The sequence below is a fragment of the Saimiri boliviensis genome, chromosome 4 (assembly GCF_048565385.1).
Source record: "Saimiri boliviensis isolate mSaiBol1 chromosome 4, mSaiBol1.pri, whole genome shotgun sequence".
NCBI lineage: Eukaryota > Metazoa > Chordata > Mammalia > Primates > Cebidae > Saimiri > Saimiri boliviensis.
The window spans coordinates 131,613,465-131,628,426 of record NC_133452.1 but is presented as its reverse complement, the minus strand read 5'-3'; the positions used below and the strand labels follow the sequence as shown (position 1 = coordinate 131,628,426).

At 52.4% G+C, this 14,962-nt stretch overlaps 2 protein-coding genes across 5 annotated transcripts; both read right to left on the bottom strand.

Moving 5' to 3' along the window:
• Nucleotides 1–206: 206 nt before the first annotated feature.
• Nucleotides 207–4,104, bottom strand: DDAH2 (DDAH family member 2, ADMA-independent). 4 transcript variants are annotated; one of them, XM_010332254.2, is made up of 7 exons: nucleotides 3,869–4,101; nucleotides 2,688–3,047; nucleotides 2,464–2,563; nucleotides 2,264–2,337; nucleotides 1,986–2,105; nucleotides 1,040–1,189; nucleotides 207–525 (listed from the first exon to the last, which is right to left on the bottom strand). In XM_010332254.2, exons 2-7 carry the CDS (start codon nucleotides 2,982–2,984, stop codon nucleotides 409–411), a joined length of 858 nt encoding a protein of 285 aa, XP_010330556.1. In that variant the 5' UTR covers nucleotides 2,985–3,047; nucleotides 3,869–4,101; the 3' UTR covers nucleotides 207–408. The 4 variants fall into 4 exon arrangements, with proteins under 4 accessions (XP_010330556.1, XP_074254340.1, XP_010330558.1 ...); XM_074398239.1 differs by lacking the exon at nucleotides 3,869–4,101 and adding an exon at nucleotides 3,286–3,848; XM_010332256.3 differs by lacking the exon at nucleotides 3,869–4,101 and adding an exon at nucleotides 3,544–3,848.
• A 303-nt stretch (nucleotides 4,105–4,407) lies between these two features.
• On the bottom strand, nucleotides 4,408–11,120 carry CLIC1 (chloride intracellular channel 1). The gene is made up of 6 exons (XM_010332253.3): nucleotides 10,855–11,120; nucleotides 8,873–8,982; nucleotides 8,549–8,674; nucleotides 8,276–8,382; nucleotides 6,659–6,840; nucleotides 4,408–4,809 (listed from the first exon to the last, which is right to left on the bottom strand). Exons 1-6 carry the CDS (start codon nucleotides 10,891–10,893, stop codon nucleotides 4,648–4,650), a joined length of 726 nt encoding a protein of 241 aa, XP_010330555.1. The 5' UTR covers nucleotides 10,894–11,120; the 3' UTR covers nucleotides 4,408–4,647.
• Between the last annotated feature and the right edge of the window lie 3,842 nt (nucleotides 11,121–14,962).

Sequence of the window (14,962 nt, the reverse complement as noted above, 5' to 3'; positions counted from 1 at the left end):
TCTCTGCCCTGGAGACATTTCCCATGATAGACATTCTGTCTTGTCCATCTTGTGCCCAAACACCTATGACATGGTTGGGCAATGAGTTGGTAAGTGCCTAACAAGTTTTTTGAATGAGAGGCCTTCTTTCCTGCACTGACCCCAACCTCAGGTTTCATCCCTGCCCTTTCCCTTTGCCCCAGTAAAATACTAGTCACAGCCCAGTCTAAAAGATCAATTCTATTTTATTGGTTCTGAGAGGGAGGACTCACCCAGTGGACCCTATCCTTTTCCCCACACTCTGCCCTCCCCCCATATTGAGGCTCTCTCCCCACTACTGCCTACTCAGCATTCTCTATCTAACCCTCCTTCCCCTTCTACTCCCTATACTGTCCTACCCTTGGCCAGCAGGACCCCAAGGCCAGGCGCTCAGCTGTGGGGGCGTGTGCTGAGCACCAAGCAGAGGGAGCTGAGCCCAGCGCCAGCCTTCTCCAGTTCTGAGCAGGACACAGGTACCAGGGTGACATCAGAGAGCTTCTGCAGTGCCTGCACAGGGAAGAGATATTACATGTACTTACAGAGTACTTCATAGCTGAGCCTTCAATGATATAAAACTAATTAGTTACTCAGGGAATAGTTTAAGATTAGAATTTCAGCTTCGGGTGTTGATGGTAGAATTAGATATTCTTTCCCTGATTGTCCTGGGGAGTAGGTACTCTCCATTTCTGGTTTACAAGACTGGGGCATTAAATTATACTACAAGGACATTTATCATTTAAGTAGTTCGTTTTCGATTAAAGCAGAGAGGGGAATTAGGGTAACAATCATAAGGAAATATATAATGGATGCGGTTTGGCCAATAGTTACAAAGCGGTATAGTTACAAAGGAGTGGGTAGAGGGGAGTAAGACCTTGAGGCCAGAGCCAGGCCACTTTTCCAGCCAGCTCAGAGTGGCCCCACCCAGGCTTCTAGAAAAGGCACCCTTCCTCCCTCCCACTCGGAAAGCCTGAAACTCTTTTCTCTGATGGTGCTTGGTGTTGGAGTTCCTGCCCTCTCTCACCTCCTGGCTGTTGGGCAGGTCCCCACCTCCACGGTGCAGGAGGAAAGGGGGCACACCAGGCAACCCAGGACGAAGAAAGAGACAGTCAGCAGCTGCGTCATCTGGGAGGGTCAGGGAGGCATATGGGTGATCTGTCAGCACTGCCATTGCCTGGAGGAAAGAGGAAGTATTGGAGTCTCAGAACCTCTCCACAACTGAGTCTGCCTGCTCAACCACCACTAAGGGCTGGGGACAGACTGACATTTGTGGAATAATAATGACAGCAAGCACATAGGGCTTACTATGTCAGACATTAAGTACTTTAGCTACCTTTGCTAATTTCCACCTTGGAATAACATGCAGTTATTTTCAACCCCCTACCCTTCCCCAGTCCCTCCCCTCATCTGTCCTCTCCATTCTCAGAGTCACAGTTTAGGTGCCATCTTTGGGGTTTCCTGAAACTCTGAAAGAGCAAATTAATCACCCCTTTTCCCAGTCCCGCTGTTTTAACTTCTTTTTTTTTTTTTTTTTTTTTGAGATGGAGTTTCGCTCTTGTTACCCAGGCTGGAGTGCAATGGCGTGATCTCGGCTCACCGCAACCTCCGCCTCCTGGGTTCAGGCAATTCTCCTGCCTCAGCCTCCTGAGTAGCTGGGATTACAGGCACGCACCACCATGCCCAGCTATTTTTTTTTTGTATTTTTAGTAGAGACGGGGTTTCACCATGTTGACCAAGATGGTCTCGATCTCTTGACCTTGTGATCCACCCGCCTCGGCCTCCCAAAGTGCTGGGATTACAGGCTTGAGCCACCGCGCCCGGCCAGACTTCTTATTTACTCGTGTGTTCTTTCATATAAGATGGACAGCCCAATGAGGGCAGGGATTGGGGCTAATTTCCTAAGCCTCCCAGCTCCCTACCTCCCAGGCCCAGAGTGGCGCCCACTTTAATTGGTCCCTCCCCCTCCTCACCCTGACAGCCTTTTGGGCAGCGTCACTGCTGCCTGCCACAACAGTGCGAGGTCCCCCCATGCCGCAGAGACCGCGCAGGTGGGAAGGACCCGAGACTGGCACAGTGGAGACGGCGAAGTCCTAGGCAGAGCAAGGGGAAGTATTCAGGGGCGTGGGAGGGATGATGGGATACCCTCAAATATAGGCTGCTCTCTGCCTCTCATTTCTCATTGGGCTCCTAGGCCCTTCCGACCCCCACCTGCACCCCGCTCCCTCCCTAGGCTGGTTCCGCTCCGCACCCGGAAAGTGTCCGCCACGATCTCAGCTCCTCGGTGATTTGTCCATTTGGAGAGGCCTACGAAAAACTCCCGGCCTGAGTCCGGGAGGCCGCGGAGGTTTGAGGACAGGAGTGAGTTGGAAACAAGGCTCGAGATAGCCGAGTATCCCAAACTCTACTTCCCTGTGCCAAGACCCCGGGGTGCCGCCACCCCTGCCTCACCGGTGAAGAGAACGTCAGTGCCATCCAGTGTGGCGTTCTCGTCTCCTATTTCCACAATTCGGAGCCCCAGGTCCTGGAGGGCTTTGCGGACTCCATCGACCTTAGGGTAGGAGAAGAAGGCAGGGGGCTAAGACACCCCCATCCCCAATTCTTCCCGAAAGCCCCGACATCCAGCTCCTCCTGCCCTTCCCCACACCACACCTGCGCCGTGGCGCTCACCTCACCTCTGGCCTACGAGCGGGGCTCCAGGGCCGCGTGATTAGGGCCGTGTCCCCTTGGATCACGGCCGTGTCACCAAGCAGGGGTCCCAGCGGCAACGACTCCTCAGGTGGCAGTTCTAGCAGCTGTAGCCCCAGCCGCTGCCTCAGTTTACCTCCCAGCACCCCGTGCTCCCTTTGAGCTTTGGCCAAATCCAGAGCGGGAAGGCCAGCCCCCGCACCTTCCCCCGCCGCCAGGCTCTCTGGGACTCCCCGGATCAGGGCATGGGAGCAGCGGCCCAGCCCCTCCCCCGGCGTCCCCATCCCATCCACACAGACGCCCCTCCAACCGTTTGGATTTCTTAGTTTTCTTGTTTCTTCACCTGTCTGGGAGAAGAAACAGAAAGGCGGGAGACAGAGAAAAAGACATGCAGACAAGGGAGTTGGGGGCTGTTAAGAGCGCCCAGGTCTTCCTCCTGCCATTTCTTGGGCGTCCCTCCCACCCCGCCCCACCCCCTCTAAACCTTCCGCCCCTGTAGACTCCACTCTACCCAGCACCCTCAGGAGTCAGATTCTTTAAGAGGAGTCTGAGGGACAAGGGTAGGGTCTCTAATCTCCAAAACACCTGTTGCCCCTGCTCGGGGGCTTCGTGAGGTCCCTGCCAGGCGCCCCTCTTGGCAGCCACTAGGATGCGCTCACTCCCCAAAAATGCAGCGGCCCCGCCCCCTTAACCCTCAGCTGCTCGCTACTGTAGGGACCTGAAGTCCGGCCCGGGACCCGCAGGGGTTATGGGACAGGAGAAAGCTGGAGAATCAGGGGCTGGGCTATGGAAGTCTTGAATGCCCGAACGAGGGAGAGAGCGGGGCAGGGAGCGAGGAATTACAGCCTAAGGAGTTAAGCATCCTCTCTCCGCTCTGGCCGGTCAAGCTGCCCCTCGCGCGACCTAGTGTAAACCAGACCGAGTCCCGGAGGACTGGGAGAGGTCTAAAACGAAACGCGAGGGGCGGGGATACAAGGGGCGTGGTTCCGGGGAGCTGGCGCCACTCCCGGCTCCAGGACCCGGTCCCCTGTCTATGTCCCAAAGTCCACCCCGCCTAGCTCCGCGCCCAAATGCCGGCTCCCCATCCTGTCTGTCCGGTGCAGGCATGGGCCCGGCACCCCCAAACTCCGGCTCCCAAACGGTTCAGGTCTCCTCACCCAAGACTCACCTCCAGCGGCCACCCCCACTCCTGTCGCGCTGAGATCTCGGCTGGGGCCCCACCCCCCCTAGAACAGAGTTGGTGGAGAAGGGAGTCCCCGTCTTCAAGCTCGGGGACTGGGAGCTCACGCTTTTAGGGGGGTTCTAGGGTAGGCGAGCTCACATACTAAGATGGGGCGGGGGCGCGACGGTCTGGCGGCTCCGGGGCATTGTCTAAGCGGGACGGGGCGGGGCTTCTGCGGGCCACGCCCATTCCGCCCTGCTAAGCCTCGCCCATTCCACCCAGACTGCGCCCCCCTTGCCAGAAATCGGCACCGCCCAGCAAGGGCTGCCCAGGCCCACCCAGATCCGGCCGGCCCTGGCGGCGGGGCTGCAAACGCGGCGTCGACCACAGAACAGCGCTAGGGCTGACCGGCACGAAAAATAGCAGACCCACCACAAAGATCTCCCTTCTTAATTCCTGGCTTCTGCCCTGAGCGCAAGATCACTGACCCACCCCTCATTCCGTGTCACCCACACTTCAACCCCGCTTTGTGTAAAAACACTTGATTTTTATTCTGTACTTTATTACTGAAATATGTTGTCCTACCCATCCCACCCCACAATAAAAATCTCCCCCAGGCCCCCCATTTCTTTCCCTCATCCCCTCTTCCACCACACCATCCCAGAACAAGTGCTCCAGGATTCCCTTCCCACTGGCCATTTTGGAGTGTGTCCATTGGGTAGCAATGTGGAAACCAGGGCCTTTGTGGAGAAAACGGAGGGGGTTGACGGAGTCCCAGGAGGGGCTTATTTGAGGGCCTTGGCCACTTGCTCATAGGCGAGCTCAATTTCCTCATCATCTGGACAGGTGGAGGCGAATTCTTCCCGAGCGTAGGCATTGCTCAAGTACCGATGCACTCCCCGGAAGGCCTCAGGGATGGTGAATCCCCGGTATTTCTTACATACCACCTGAGGATGGGGAGAGGAGTGGGACCAACATGTTAGTCCAGGGAAGCCACCTTGGCTGCTACACTGGCCTGTTCCTTCTCCCCAGCCTACATGATAAAACCAGCTCAACCCCCGACTGTCTTCTACTGTCTTGAGCCCTCCTTTTCACATACTGAAATACTGGCCTTTAATAACAACCATTTTTCTTGAGTTTTTAAAAGTTGAGATATGGCCGGGCGCGGTGGCTCAAGCCTGTAATCCCAGCACTTTGGGAGGCCGAGGTGGGTGGATCATGAGGTCAAGAGATCGAGACCATCCTGGTCAACATGGTGAAACCCCATCTCTACTAAAAATACAAAAAATTAGCTGGGCATGGTGGCACGTGCCTGTAATCCCAGCTACTCAGGAGGCTGAGGCAGGAGAATTGCCTGAACCCAGGAGGCGGAGGTTGCAGTGAGCCGAGATCGTGCCATTGCACTCCAGCCTGGGTAATGAGAGCGAAACTCCGGCTCAAAAAAAAAAAAAAAAAAGTTGAGATATAATTCACATATCATAAAATTCTCCTCTTGAATTTCCACAGTGACATCCCCCCCACCCCCATACCTCTTCAGGCACTGAAGCAAGTGACTTTTATCTCTATTATTTTTCATCTGACTTTTTTTTTTTTTTGAGACTGAGTCTTGCTCTGTCTCCAGGCTGGAGGGCAATGGCGTGATCTCGGCTCACTGCAACCTCTGCCTCCCAGGTTCAAGCGATTTTCCCCCTCGGCCTCCCGAGTAGCTGGGATTACAGGTGCCTACCACCATGAGTGGCTAATTTTTGTATTTTTATTAGAAACGAGGTTTCACCATATTGGCCAGGCTGGTCTCGAATTCCCAACCTCAGGTGATCTGCCCACCTCAGCCTCCCAAAGTGTTGGTATTACAGGCGTGAGCCACCACGCCCAGCCCATCTGACTTTTCATCATATATTCTTTTTTTTTTTTGAGACGGAGTTTGGCTCTGTCACCCAGGCTGGAGTGCAAGTGACACAATCTCAACTCACTGCAATCTCCACCGCCCAGGTTCAAGTGATTCTCCTGCTTCAGCCTCTTGAGTAGCTGGGACTACAGGCACGTACCACAATTCCTGGCTAATTTTTTGTATTTTTAGTAGAGACGGGCTTTCACCATGTTAGTCAGAATGGTCTTAATCTCCTGACCTCATGATCTGCCTGCCTCGACCTCCCAAAGTGCTGGGATTACAGGCATGAGCCACCGTTCCTAAGCTCCATCATACATACTTAACTTTCATGTGAATATTTTATTGTCTCAGATTTCAACCCTTTGAGAGCAAGGACCAATCACCATACACTTGTGTATCTTTCATGCTTAGTACATAGATATTCACTACACAGTAGAGTGGCAGACTGAAGTCAGGCCCATGTTGCACAAACTAAACCATAGCTTTGAGGCTATGACAAAAACATGGGAATATGCAGTTTTGATCTTCCACAAGAGGAAGTGAAGACTGAAGCTATAAAGAAAGTTAAAGCTTTGACTAGGAAAAGCCTGCTCTGTCTAATGTGGGAATTTGGCAGTGATACCGAGACAGGAAGAGCATTCTTCAAAAGTAATCATGGGATATATTCCTCTTGGCCAGTCTCTTTGTACCCATGGCTTATCTCATGGAATATAATTATCTCAACCAGTGGTCTTGCCAGCAATGACTGCCACAAAGGACTGGGGTGGGGTCTGCCATTGGTAGCAATCTATGAAAACCACCCTAGGAAAGAAGCCGTCTTTAGAGTGGTTGTCAGGGGAAGCCCATGTTTGAGCTCCTTAAGGAGCGAATCCCAGTGGTCATCTTTTCCTCCCATAATAACTACACACCTGTACTATGTGTAGCTTTGGCAACAGGTTGCAGTCAGCCAGGGTGAGCTCATTGCCATCCAGAAACTTCCTCTGAGAGATGCCCTCATCTTCAGCACTGGTTTCATCCACTTCTTCTGGGAGGGGGGATGTTAAGTAATTGTCTAAAACCTTCAGGGCTTTCAGGAGTCCCTTCTCCAGATCTGTGCAAGAGAGGGAATTGATTAGAACTTCAGGAAAAGATTGACATAATCTGAGAAGGCCCATTGGGTGTGGATACTTATGGTGAGTCCAAAATAATAATAGCTAACACTCATGTAGTTACTTTTCTACGTGCTATTCTAAGCACTTTGCATTTTATTTAATTTTTTTAGATGGAATCTCGCTCGATTGCCCAGGCTGGAGTGCAGTGGCATGATCCCAGCTCACTGCAACCTCTGCCTCCCAGATTCAAGTGATTATCCTGCCTCAGCCTCCTGAGTAGTTGGGATTACAGGTGCCTGCCAAAACACATGGATATTTTTGTATTTTTTTTTTTAGTAGAGAACAGCCATGTTGACCAGGGTGGTCTCCAACTCCTAACCTCAAGTTAACTGCTCCCCTCGGCCTCCCAAAGTGAGCACTTTACATTTTAAAAACTTATTTTCACCGGGCACTGTGACTCAAGCCTGTAATCCCAGCATTTTGGGAGGCTGAGGTGGGTGGATCACCTGAGGTCAGGAGTTCGAGACCAGCCTGGCCAACATGGTGAAACCCCCTCTCTACTAACTACAAAAATTAGCTGGGTGTGGTGACACACATCTGTAATCCCAGCTACTTGAGAGGCTGAGGCAGGAGAATCACTGGAACCAGGAGGCAGAGGCTGCAGTGAGCCAAGATCATGCTACTGCACTCTAGCCTGGGCAACAGAGTGAGACTCCATCTCAAAAAAAATTTTTTTTTTGGGATCTGGAAATGGACTACAGAAAGGTGATATGAATGCTTAAAAGTTATACAGCTCGGCCGGGCGCGGTGGCTCAAGCCTGTAATCCCAGCACTTTGGGAGGCCGAGGTAGGTGGATCACGAGGTTGAGAGATCGAGACCATCCTGGTCAACATGGTGAAACCCCGTCTCTATTAAAAATACAAAAAATTAGCTGGGCATGGTGGCACGTGCCTGTAATCCCAGCTACTCGGGAGGCTGAGACAGGAGAATTGCCTGAACCCAGGAGGCAGAGGTTGCAGTGAGCCGAGATCGCGCCATTGCACTCCAGCCTGGGTAACAAGAGCGAAACTCCGTCTCAAAAAAAATATAAAAAAAAGTTATACAGCTAGTTGGATTTGTACTCAGGTAGTCTGGATGTAGAGTGATGATTGTTCTTAAGCACAACTCTATTCTGCCAGAAAATAGGCCAGCAGCCAACTAATGTCCCCAGTGGGGCAGAAGAAGCTAGGGAGCAAATCAGAAATGTTTAAAAGTCTTGGCCAGTGAAAATTCAGGCAAATATAGAGGTAAAGGAAAAATGGGAAGCTGGGGGAGATTTACCAGCATCTGTTTCATCTCCCTATATCTGAACTTCCAGGTGTCCCTAATGTCTCTCACCCACTGGGTCCTCTCCATTCCTCCCAGGACCCAGGCCTCTGACCCACAAGACTCACTGTCATTGAGTGCTGGGTTTGAATTCTTGATGTAGGCAGAAAATTTGGCAAATATGTCCAGCCCAGCTGTGTTGGACTCAGGGTTCAGAGCTGCCAGCTTGGGGTACCTGAAAGCCAATGGGAAAAATGAGGTAAGATATCTTCCTGGGAGGAAGCTCAACTAGCTCCCCTACTCCAGCCCCATCATCATCTCTGTTTTCCATTTCTGCAAACTGTCTGTTTCCTAGAATCTCTCTGTGCTGCCACCTCTCCCCTTTCTGAGTGTCCCCATACCTGGGAGGGCATAGCACTGCCTCCAGAAATTCCTCAATCTTGTTGGTGTCTGTGTGCACTTCAGTGCCATACAGCAGAAATGGGAGCTGCCCTCCTGGGCACAGCTTCTGCACTGTCTCGGTCCGCCTGGAGAAAGGGCCAGGCATCAGGACTGGAAACGGGGGTCAGGGAGAACCAGAAAGTGGAGATGGAGGGATGTAGGATAAGAAAGGGACTCCAAGGAGGAGGGCAAAAATGTTCAAGATAGAAGGACTCAGGGGGGTGAGTGTGTGTTCGCACACATGTGTACACAAGGGGTGTTTTGAGGAACAGAAGCAGGCCTACCTCTTGGTGTCAACTGTGGTAACGTTGAAGGTGACTCCTTTGAGCCACAGGACCATGAAGAGTCTCTGGGAGAAGGGGCAGTTCCCAATCTTGGCCCCATCACTGCCAGCCTGAAAAGCAACCCCAGCCCAAGGTTATGCCTGGTGCACCCCACCCACCCCCAGGCCAGTCTCTGCACTCCCACTCCCAGACCAGCTGCTTTCTGCCTAGTCATGACACATACACTGTCCCCTCACTCCATGGACTCTTTGCCCTTGGGCCTGGGTCAAACCGAAAGCAGATCAATGGGAAATTTTTTTTGCAAAGGCAGGCTTCTGGTTCCCCAGAGACTGAGGACAGTGGGAGGGAGGCAGAGGGAAGAGGTCCTGGAGAACTTGGAGGATCTGCATCCTACCCTAGAGGGAAGTGTGTGGAACTTCAGTGAGGCCAGAGTTACAGGCCAGAAGCCTGGATTTCTGGGTTCCTGAAGGAAGCAGAGTCTCTAGACAGGAGAGGTTTGGGAGCCAGAGCTCTAGAGATGTGGAGGGCCCTACAGAGGGGGATGGCCCTCTAATTAGCAAGTGGTGACCTCATTGGCCCAAGGGACACCTCCCCCTAAGCTGAGGGTGATTCATCTCTGTCTCGGGCCTCAGCAGCTTCCTTCCTGTCAAGGAAGTGGGGGAAGGGACGTGTGAGGATGAGGCCCGGGCAGCTAAGGCCACCTCCGAACCTGCTGCCAGGGTTTCCCAGCACGAGTCCTCCTACTGCAGATAACCATCCTCGCACAGGACACAGGGCCAGAATCTCTGCGGCACGGTCTCACCCAGGAGTAAAAATAGCCCCAGAGGCCAGTGTGAGAGTGAGGTGGGGACCACACCTAAGGGGGCGGACCCAGGCACGCTCCGACTTCCCCGGCCCGGGGAGAGGGAATGGCTGCCCAGGACACCCAAGCAGAAGGGAGAGGGAGACGCAGGCAGAGATACAAAGATGAGAGAACAAAAGGGTCCCGGGAAGTGGAAAGAAAGGCAGCAGGAAAGTGAGACATTCGTGCCAACAGGGAGACACCAACGGAGCAGGGAGAAGGGACACTGTTACGGAAGGGAGGGAGGGGCACAGACAGGAGGTCCCGAGGCTGGGGAAAGAATGCAGCAGCGGTCGGGAGGGGAGCGGCCGCCAGAGTCGGAGGGGAGCCAGGCGACGCCCAGAAGCCTGCCGCCGGCAGTTTTGGTACCCAAATGCCATAGGACCATCTCTCCTCACCCACACCCGAAGAGAGAGGAGAGAGTTGGGGCAAATCTCCTGCTTCTCCAACCCCCAAATCCCAAAATGCCCTAACCGAGCTCTCCTTCCGCCTGATCTCTCTCCCACCCATCCTAGTGGTAGCTACGTTAAACTCAGGTCTCCTTGCCGCCTCCCCTTCTCTCCCTTTCCCCAGTCGGGGGGATAGTCGATACCACCCCATCACCTCTCCAGCTCTGCTTTCTGAACTCCAATCCCAGTCTCTGGCTTTGTTCCACCCCTCCAAAGCGTCCCAGGGTACTTGCTCTCACTCTCAGGCCTCCCCCAACACACCCAGCCACACACACCCCTCCCCTACTACACTACTCACCCTCAGATCTTATAGGGCCACATGTCCTAACCGAGGTTCCCCTCTGCCCTCTCTAAACTCTGCTGGGCCTCCACTGTCCCTTCATCAGCTCGCCTCCCCCACCCCCACCCCACTGCAGTCTCACTTTTGGGAATTCTTTTTCTCTACTTCCCTCCCTTTCGGTTGCTAGAAACTTGCACTTTTACAAACTTTTCAGGGTTGATTCTAGAATTCTTATTACCTGCTAACAAGTTAAGGTCTTCCCCTCCCCAAACTACCCCTGAACCAAAGGGTGCACGTGGGATTCGGGGTGGGAGTCAAGGAGGGAAGGGATTGGGGAGTTAAGGCTGGACCGGGGGAAAGGTGAGAGCTGGCTTCCAGGAATCTGAGTGGCTGAGGAGAGAAGTGTTCTTACCTTCACGAACAATTCGACCGGCGGTTGTTCTTCAGCCATGGTTGCGTCGGGGACCAGGAAGTGGCCGTCGCTGGGGGAACTGGGAGGGGCTGGGGCCAGGGAAGGCGGGTCTCACACTCAGGGATTCTCTCCCCTAGACCCAGGGCCGTCCCTTCGGCGCAACACAAGCCCAATCAGACCCTGTTTGCTCTCAGACTCCCCACCAGCCCAACGCACCCCACACCCAGCTCCTCCAGCTCGGTCGCCTCCCAGGCTGGATCAGAGAGCCGCTGACTCACCGACCGGCCCCGCCCTGAACCTGGGGAGGGGACTGGAGGGGGGCGGGACTCGACGAGGTAGGGAGTGGGTCCGGAGGCAGAATCCTCGGATCTTCCACCGGATAGGGATGGGAGTGTTAGGGAGCAGTCCTGAAAACCTCCTTGTTTCTCCGATCACTCCTGAACGCAGGACTTTTTTCTGCCTCAGTTTCCCTGCTTCATTAATTTGCGTATAACCCGACTGACCCTCATACAAAAAACGACACTAACAGCTTGGGAATACTCATGAAGATTCAGGGATGGGGTCTTAGAATGAAAGGTGGTCGTTTAATCCTGCATTTCTTCTGGACGCCAATCCAAATTCTGGGTTGCCGGGGCTGTAGTCTGAGAGAAGAACTTGGAAGTGGAAGTCTGGGATTGGGAATAGGAACCGTTAGCTGTGCAGCCTGGGATTAGGGAAGAGGTGATGCCAGCACTCGCTGAGCTGCCCAGATGGTGTGTCTCAGTGGCTCCTGTGCCCTACACAGTCTACTGTCCCTGGGCCCAGCTCAGCACTAAGACTTGCCTAAGAGTTGCAGACCTTGAGGCCTAGACTTGGGATGGAAGTAGAGTTAGGGGCTGGGCGGGGTGGCTCATGCCTGTAATCCCAGCACAATCCCAGCACGTTAGGAGGCCAAGGTGGGTGTATCACTTTAGGTCAGGGGTTTGAGACCAGCCTGGCCAACATGGCAAAACCCCATCTCTACTAAAATACAAAAATTTGCCGGGCGTGGTGGTGGGCACCTGTAATCCCAGCTACTCAGGAGGCTGAGGCAGGAGAATTGCTTGAATCTGGGAGTTGAAGTTGGCAGTGAGCCTAGTTGGTGCCAATGCACTCCAGCCTGGGTAACAAGAGCAAAAGTCTGTCTAAAAAAAGAAAGAAAGAAAGAAAGAAAGAAAAAGAAAGAAAGAAAGAAAGAAAAGAAAAGAAAGGAAGAAAAGAAAAAGAAAGTAATAGGCCGGGCACGGTGGCTCAAGCCTGTAATCCCAGCACTTTGGGAGGCCGAGGCGGGTGGATCACGAGGTCGAGATATCGAGACCATCCTGGTCAACATGGTGAAACCCCGTCTCTACTAAAAATACAAAACATTAGCTGGGCATGGTAGCTCGTGCCTGTAATCCCAGCTACTCAGGAGGCTGAGGCAGGAGAATTGCTTGAACCCAGGAGGCGGAGGTTGCGGTGAGCCGAGATCGCGCCATTGCACTCCAGCCTGGGTAACAAGAGCAACACTCTGTCTCAAAAAAAAAAAAAGAAAGAAAGAAAAAGAAAGTAGTTAGGGATGATAGGGATGGGAAGGGAGATGACCTAATCTTGTGCTAAGGAAAAAAGAAGCTGAGGCAAGGGACTTTGTTGCAGATGGAGGTCTATTCCTATAGCTTGGTCAGCTTTGTGCTTCCACCTATCCTTCCTATTGGGGCCCATTCCTGTGCCCTTTGTCCTCTTCTCACTGACAGGTTGCCTTGGAGATGGGGCAGAGGGGTGGGATTATCACGGCTCTGGGATAGAGCTGCCACAATCCTGAGGTATGTGTGTGGGTGATGGGGTAGGGGTGTTGTTAGCTGGTCCTGTCATGGGGATAAAGCAAAGATCAGACAGAATAGTGTGAGTGGAGTCCTTGGGGACACCTAAATAAATAAACAGGGAGGACACAGGAAAAGCAGCTCTCCTCAGTAACCTTGATTTCTATTAAACGTTTTATGATCTGCTGAAAAATACCTCCAGAATTCCAGCTTCCATATCCCGAATTTCTCTCCTGTCCAACCATCTCTTCTCTTTCTTCCTCATCACTCTCTAACAAAAGACCTACAGTTCCAGAAAACCATGGTGGAGTACAAGAACACAGAAGAAAACAGGGCTTGGCTGGCGCGGTGGCTTATGCCTGTAATCCCAGCACTTTGGGAGGCTCAAGAGGGCGGATCACGAGGTCAGGAGTTCGAGACCAGCCTGACCACACAGTGAAACCCCGTCTCTACTAAAAATACAAAAATTAGCTGGGCGTGGTGGTGTGTGCCTGTAATCCCCGCTACTCAGGAGACTGAGGCAGGAGAATCCCCTGAACCCAGAAGGTGGAGGTTGCAGTGAGCCGAGATCTCACCACTGCATTCCAGCCTGGGCAACAGAACGAGACCCCGTCTCAAAAAAGAAAACAAACAAACAAACAAAATAAACAGGGCTTGAAACTTAAAGAAAGGGAGAGACTTGGGGGAGGAGTGAGGTGGAGTGACGTGATGTGTTGCTAGAAACCAGCAGTTGGTGGTTTCCTCTTGTGCTTCCTCTTCTGTGGGTTTCCTCCTGCCTGTGGGAGGGGCCTTTTTCTCTCCTCCCAACAGAAGGGCTATCTTTGGTGTTCATTCCCTTGAACTGTAACGTCCTGTAAGGATATAGAATGACTCCATGACTGTGTGTGTGTGTGAATCCCCTCCACTGTGACCCTCAAAATCTGCACACAGGACCCCTTCCCATGGCGGGGAGGAGATCAAAGCAGCTCTACTTCTCAGGGTCCTCTCCTGTTCCAACTGATCTGTGTCCAAGAGAAACCTTATGTAAATGGAGCCAGCTTGAGGATCAAACAGGTTTGGCAGCCTCTCTTTTCTCTCCTACAGCTTTATAGCTACAGCTGCCTTGATACCAATATTGACTTTGGCTGGCTGGCATGACTACCCAATCATGCCTTAATTTACCAAGTGACAGGCAAGGATGCCCTCTCCAGGAACCATCCAGCAGAGCCTCGTGGATTTGAGGCCAGGGTTGTCCCCCATATCCTGCATCATAAGTTTCCCTCCATCTCACCTCCTTGTCCCTGCATTTCTTCTATTTCAGTATCTCCTCTTTCCCTCTCTGGGCTTTTGTTTCCACTCCCTCCCTTTCCTGGGCTTGGTAAACCAGTCCCTAATCTCTTCACACCTCAGATTGGAAGGCGGGTCCCTCCCTGACACTCCCCAGATCTGTCACCAACCTCCTGCAAGTTTCTATAGCTCCATTGCTCAACAAATTTGCCAGGGGTAACCATTAACCCAGCTCTTAACTCTGTTCCCCCACCTTTCTTGCTGGAGGGGATGTTCCAATTACTGGTTAGCACAGCTAGGTCATCTTACCCCCACCATCGTTCCTAACTTCTTGAGTTGGGGGGCTGGGGAGGACTCTCCCCATCTCAGGGTAGTGAGAACAAAGCTGGGGAAGATGGTGCATTTTAAGGGATTTTATATATATATATATTTCTCTCTCATAACTTCACCCCCAACACACACACACACACACACACACACACGCACAAACAAGCTTTATGGAGCAGGGACTTCATTATGTTCACCGCTTTGAGTCCATGCCCTGGTCCAGAATAGGCACTAAATAAATAGTTGCTGAATGCATGAATGATACCTCTCCGTATTCAGGGGTGTGCAGATGTGTAAAGGGGTATGGGCATATCCCAATAGAGAGGGGTGTGGTGTTCAGAACTACTTGTCTCTGCCAGAATTTGGTGTATTTCAAATGCTTCCACCTCCACTTGAGGGGTTTAAATAATAAATTAGGCCCCGTTGTGCCATTATGGGAGTGGTCATACCCTGCACCCAGGAAACAGACAAGGTAGCGCTAAGACAGGAGTCTTGCTTGTTTCCTCTTATTTATTTGAAACACCGCTCAAGTAGATCTTACTTTGTTTGCCAGGCACTTCTAAGCTCTGTATAAATATTAACTCAGAGGGTACAAATATTAACTTAGAGTTGTTGCAGAAAAAAAAAAGCGCGCCTCTGGCTCTTTAAGGTTGGCCTCCTCATACCCCCGCGACGCTCCCAGAACGGTTCCAGGGACT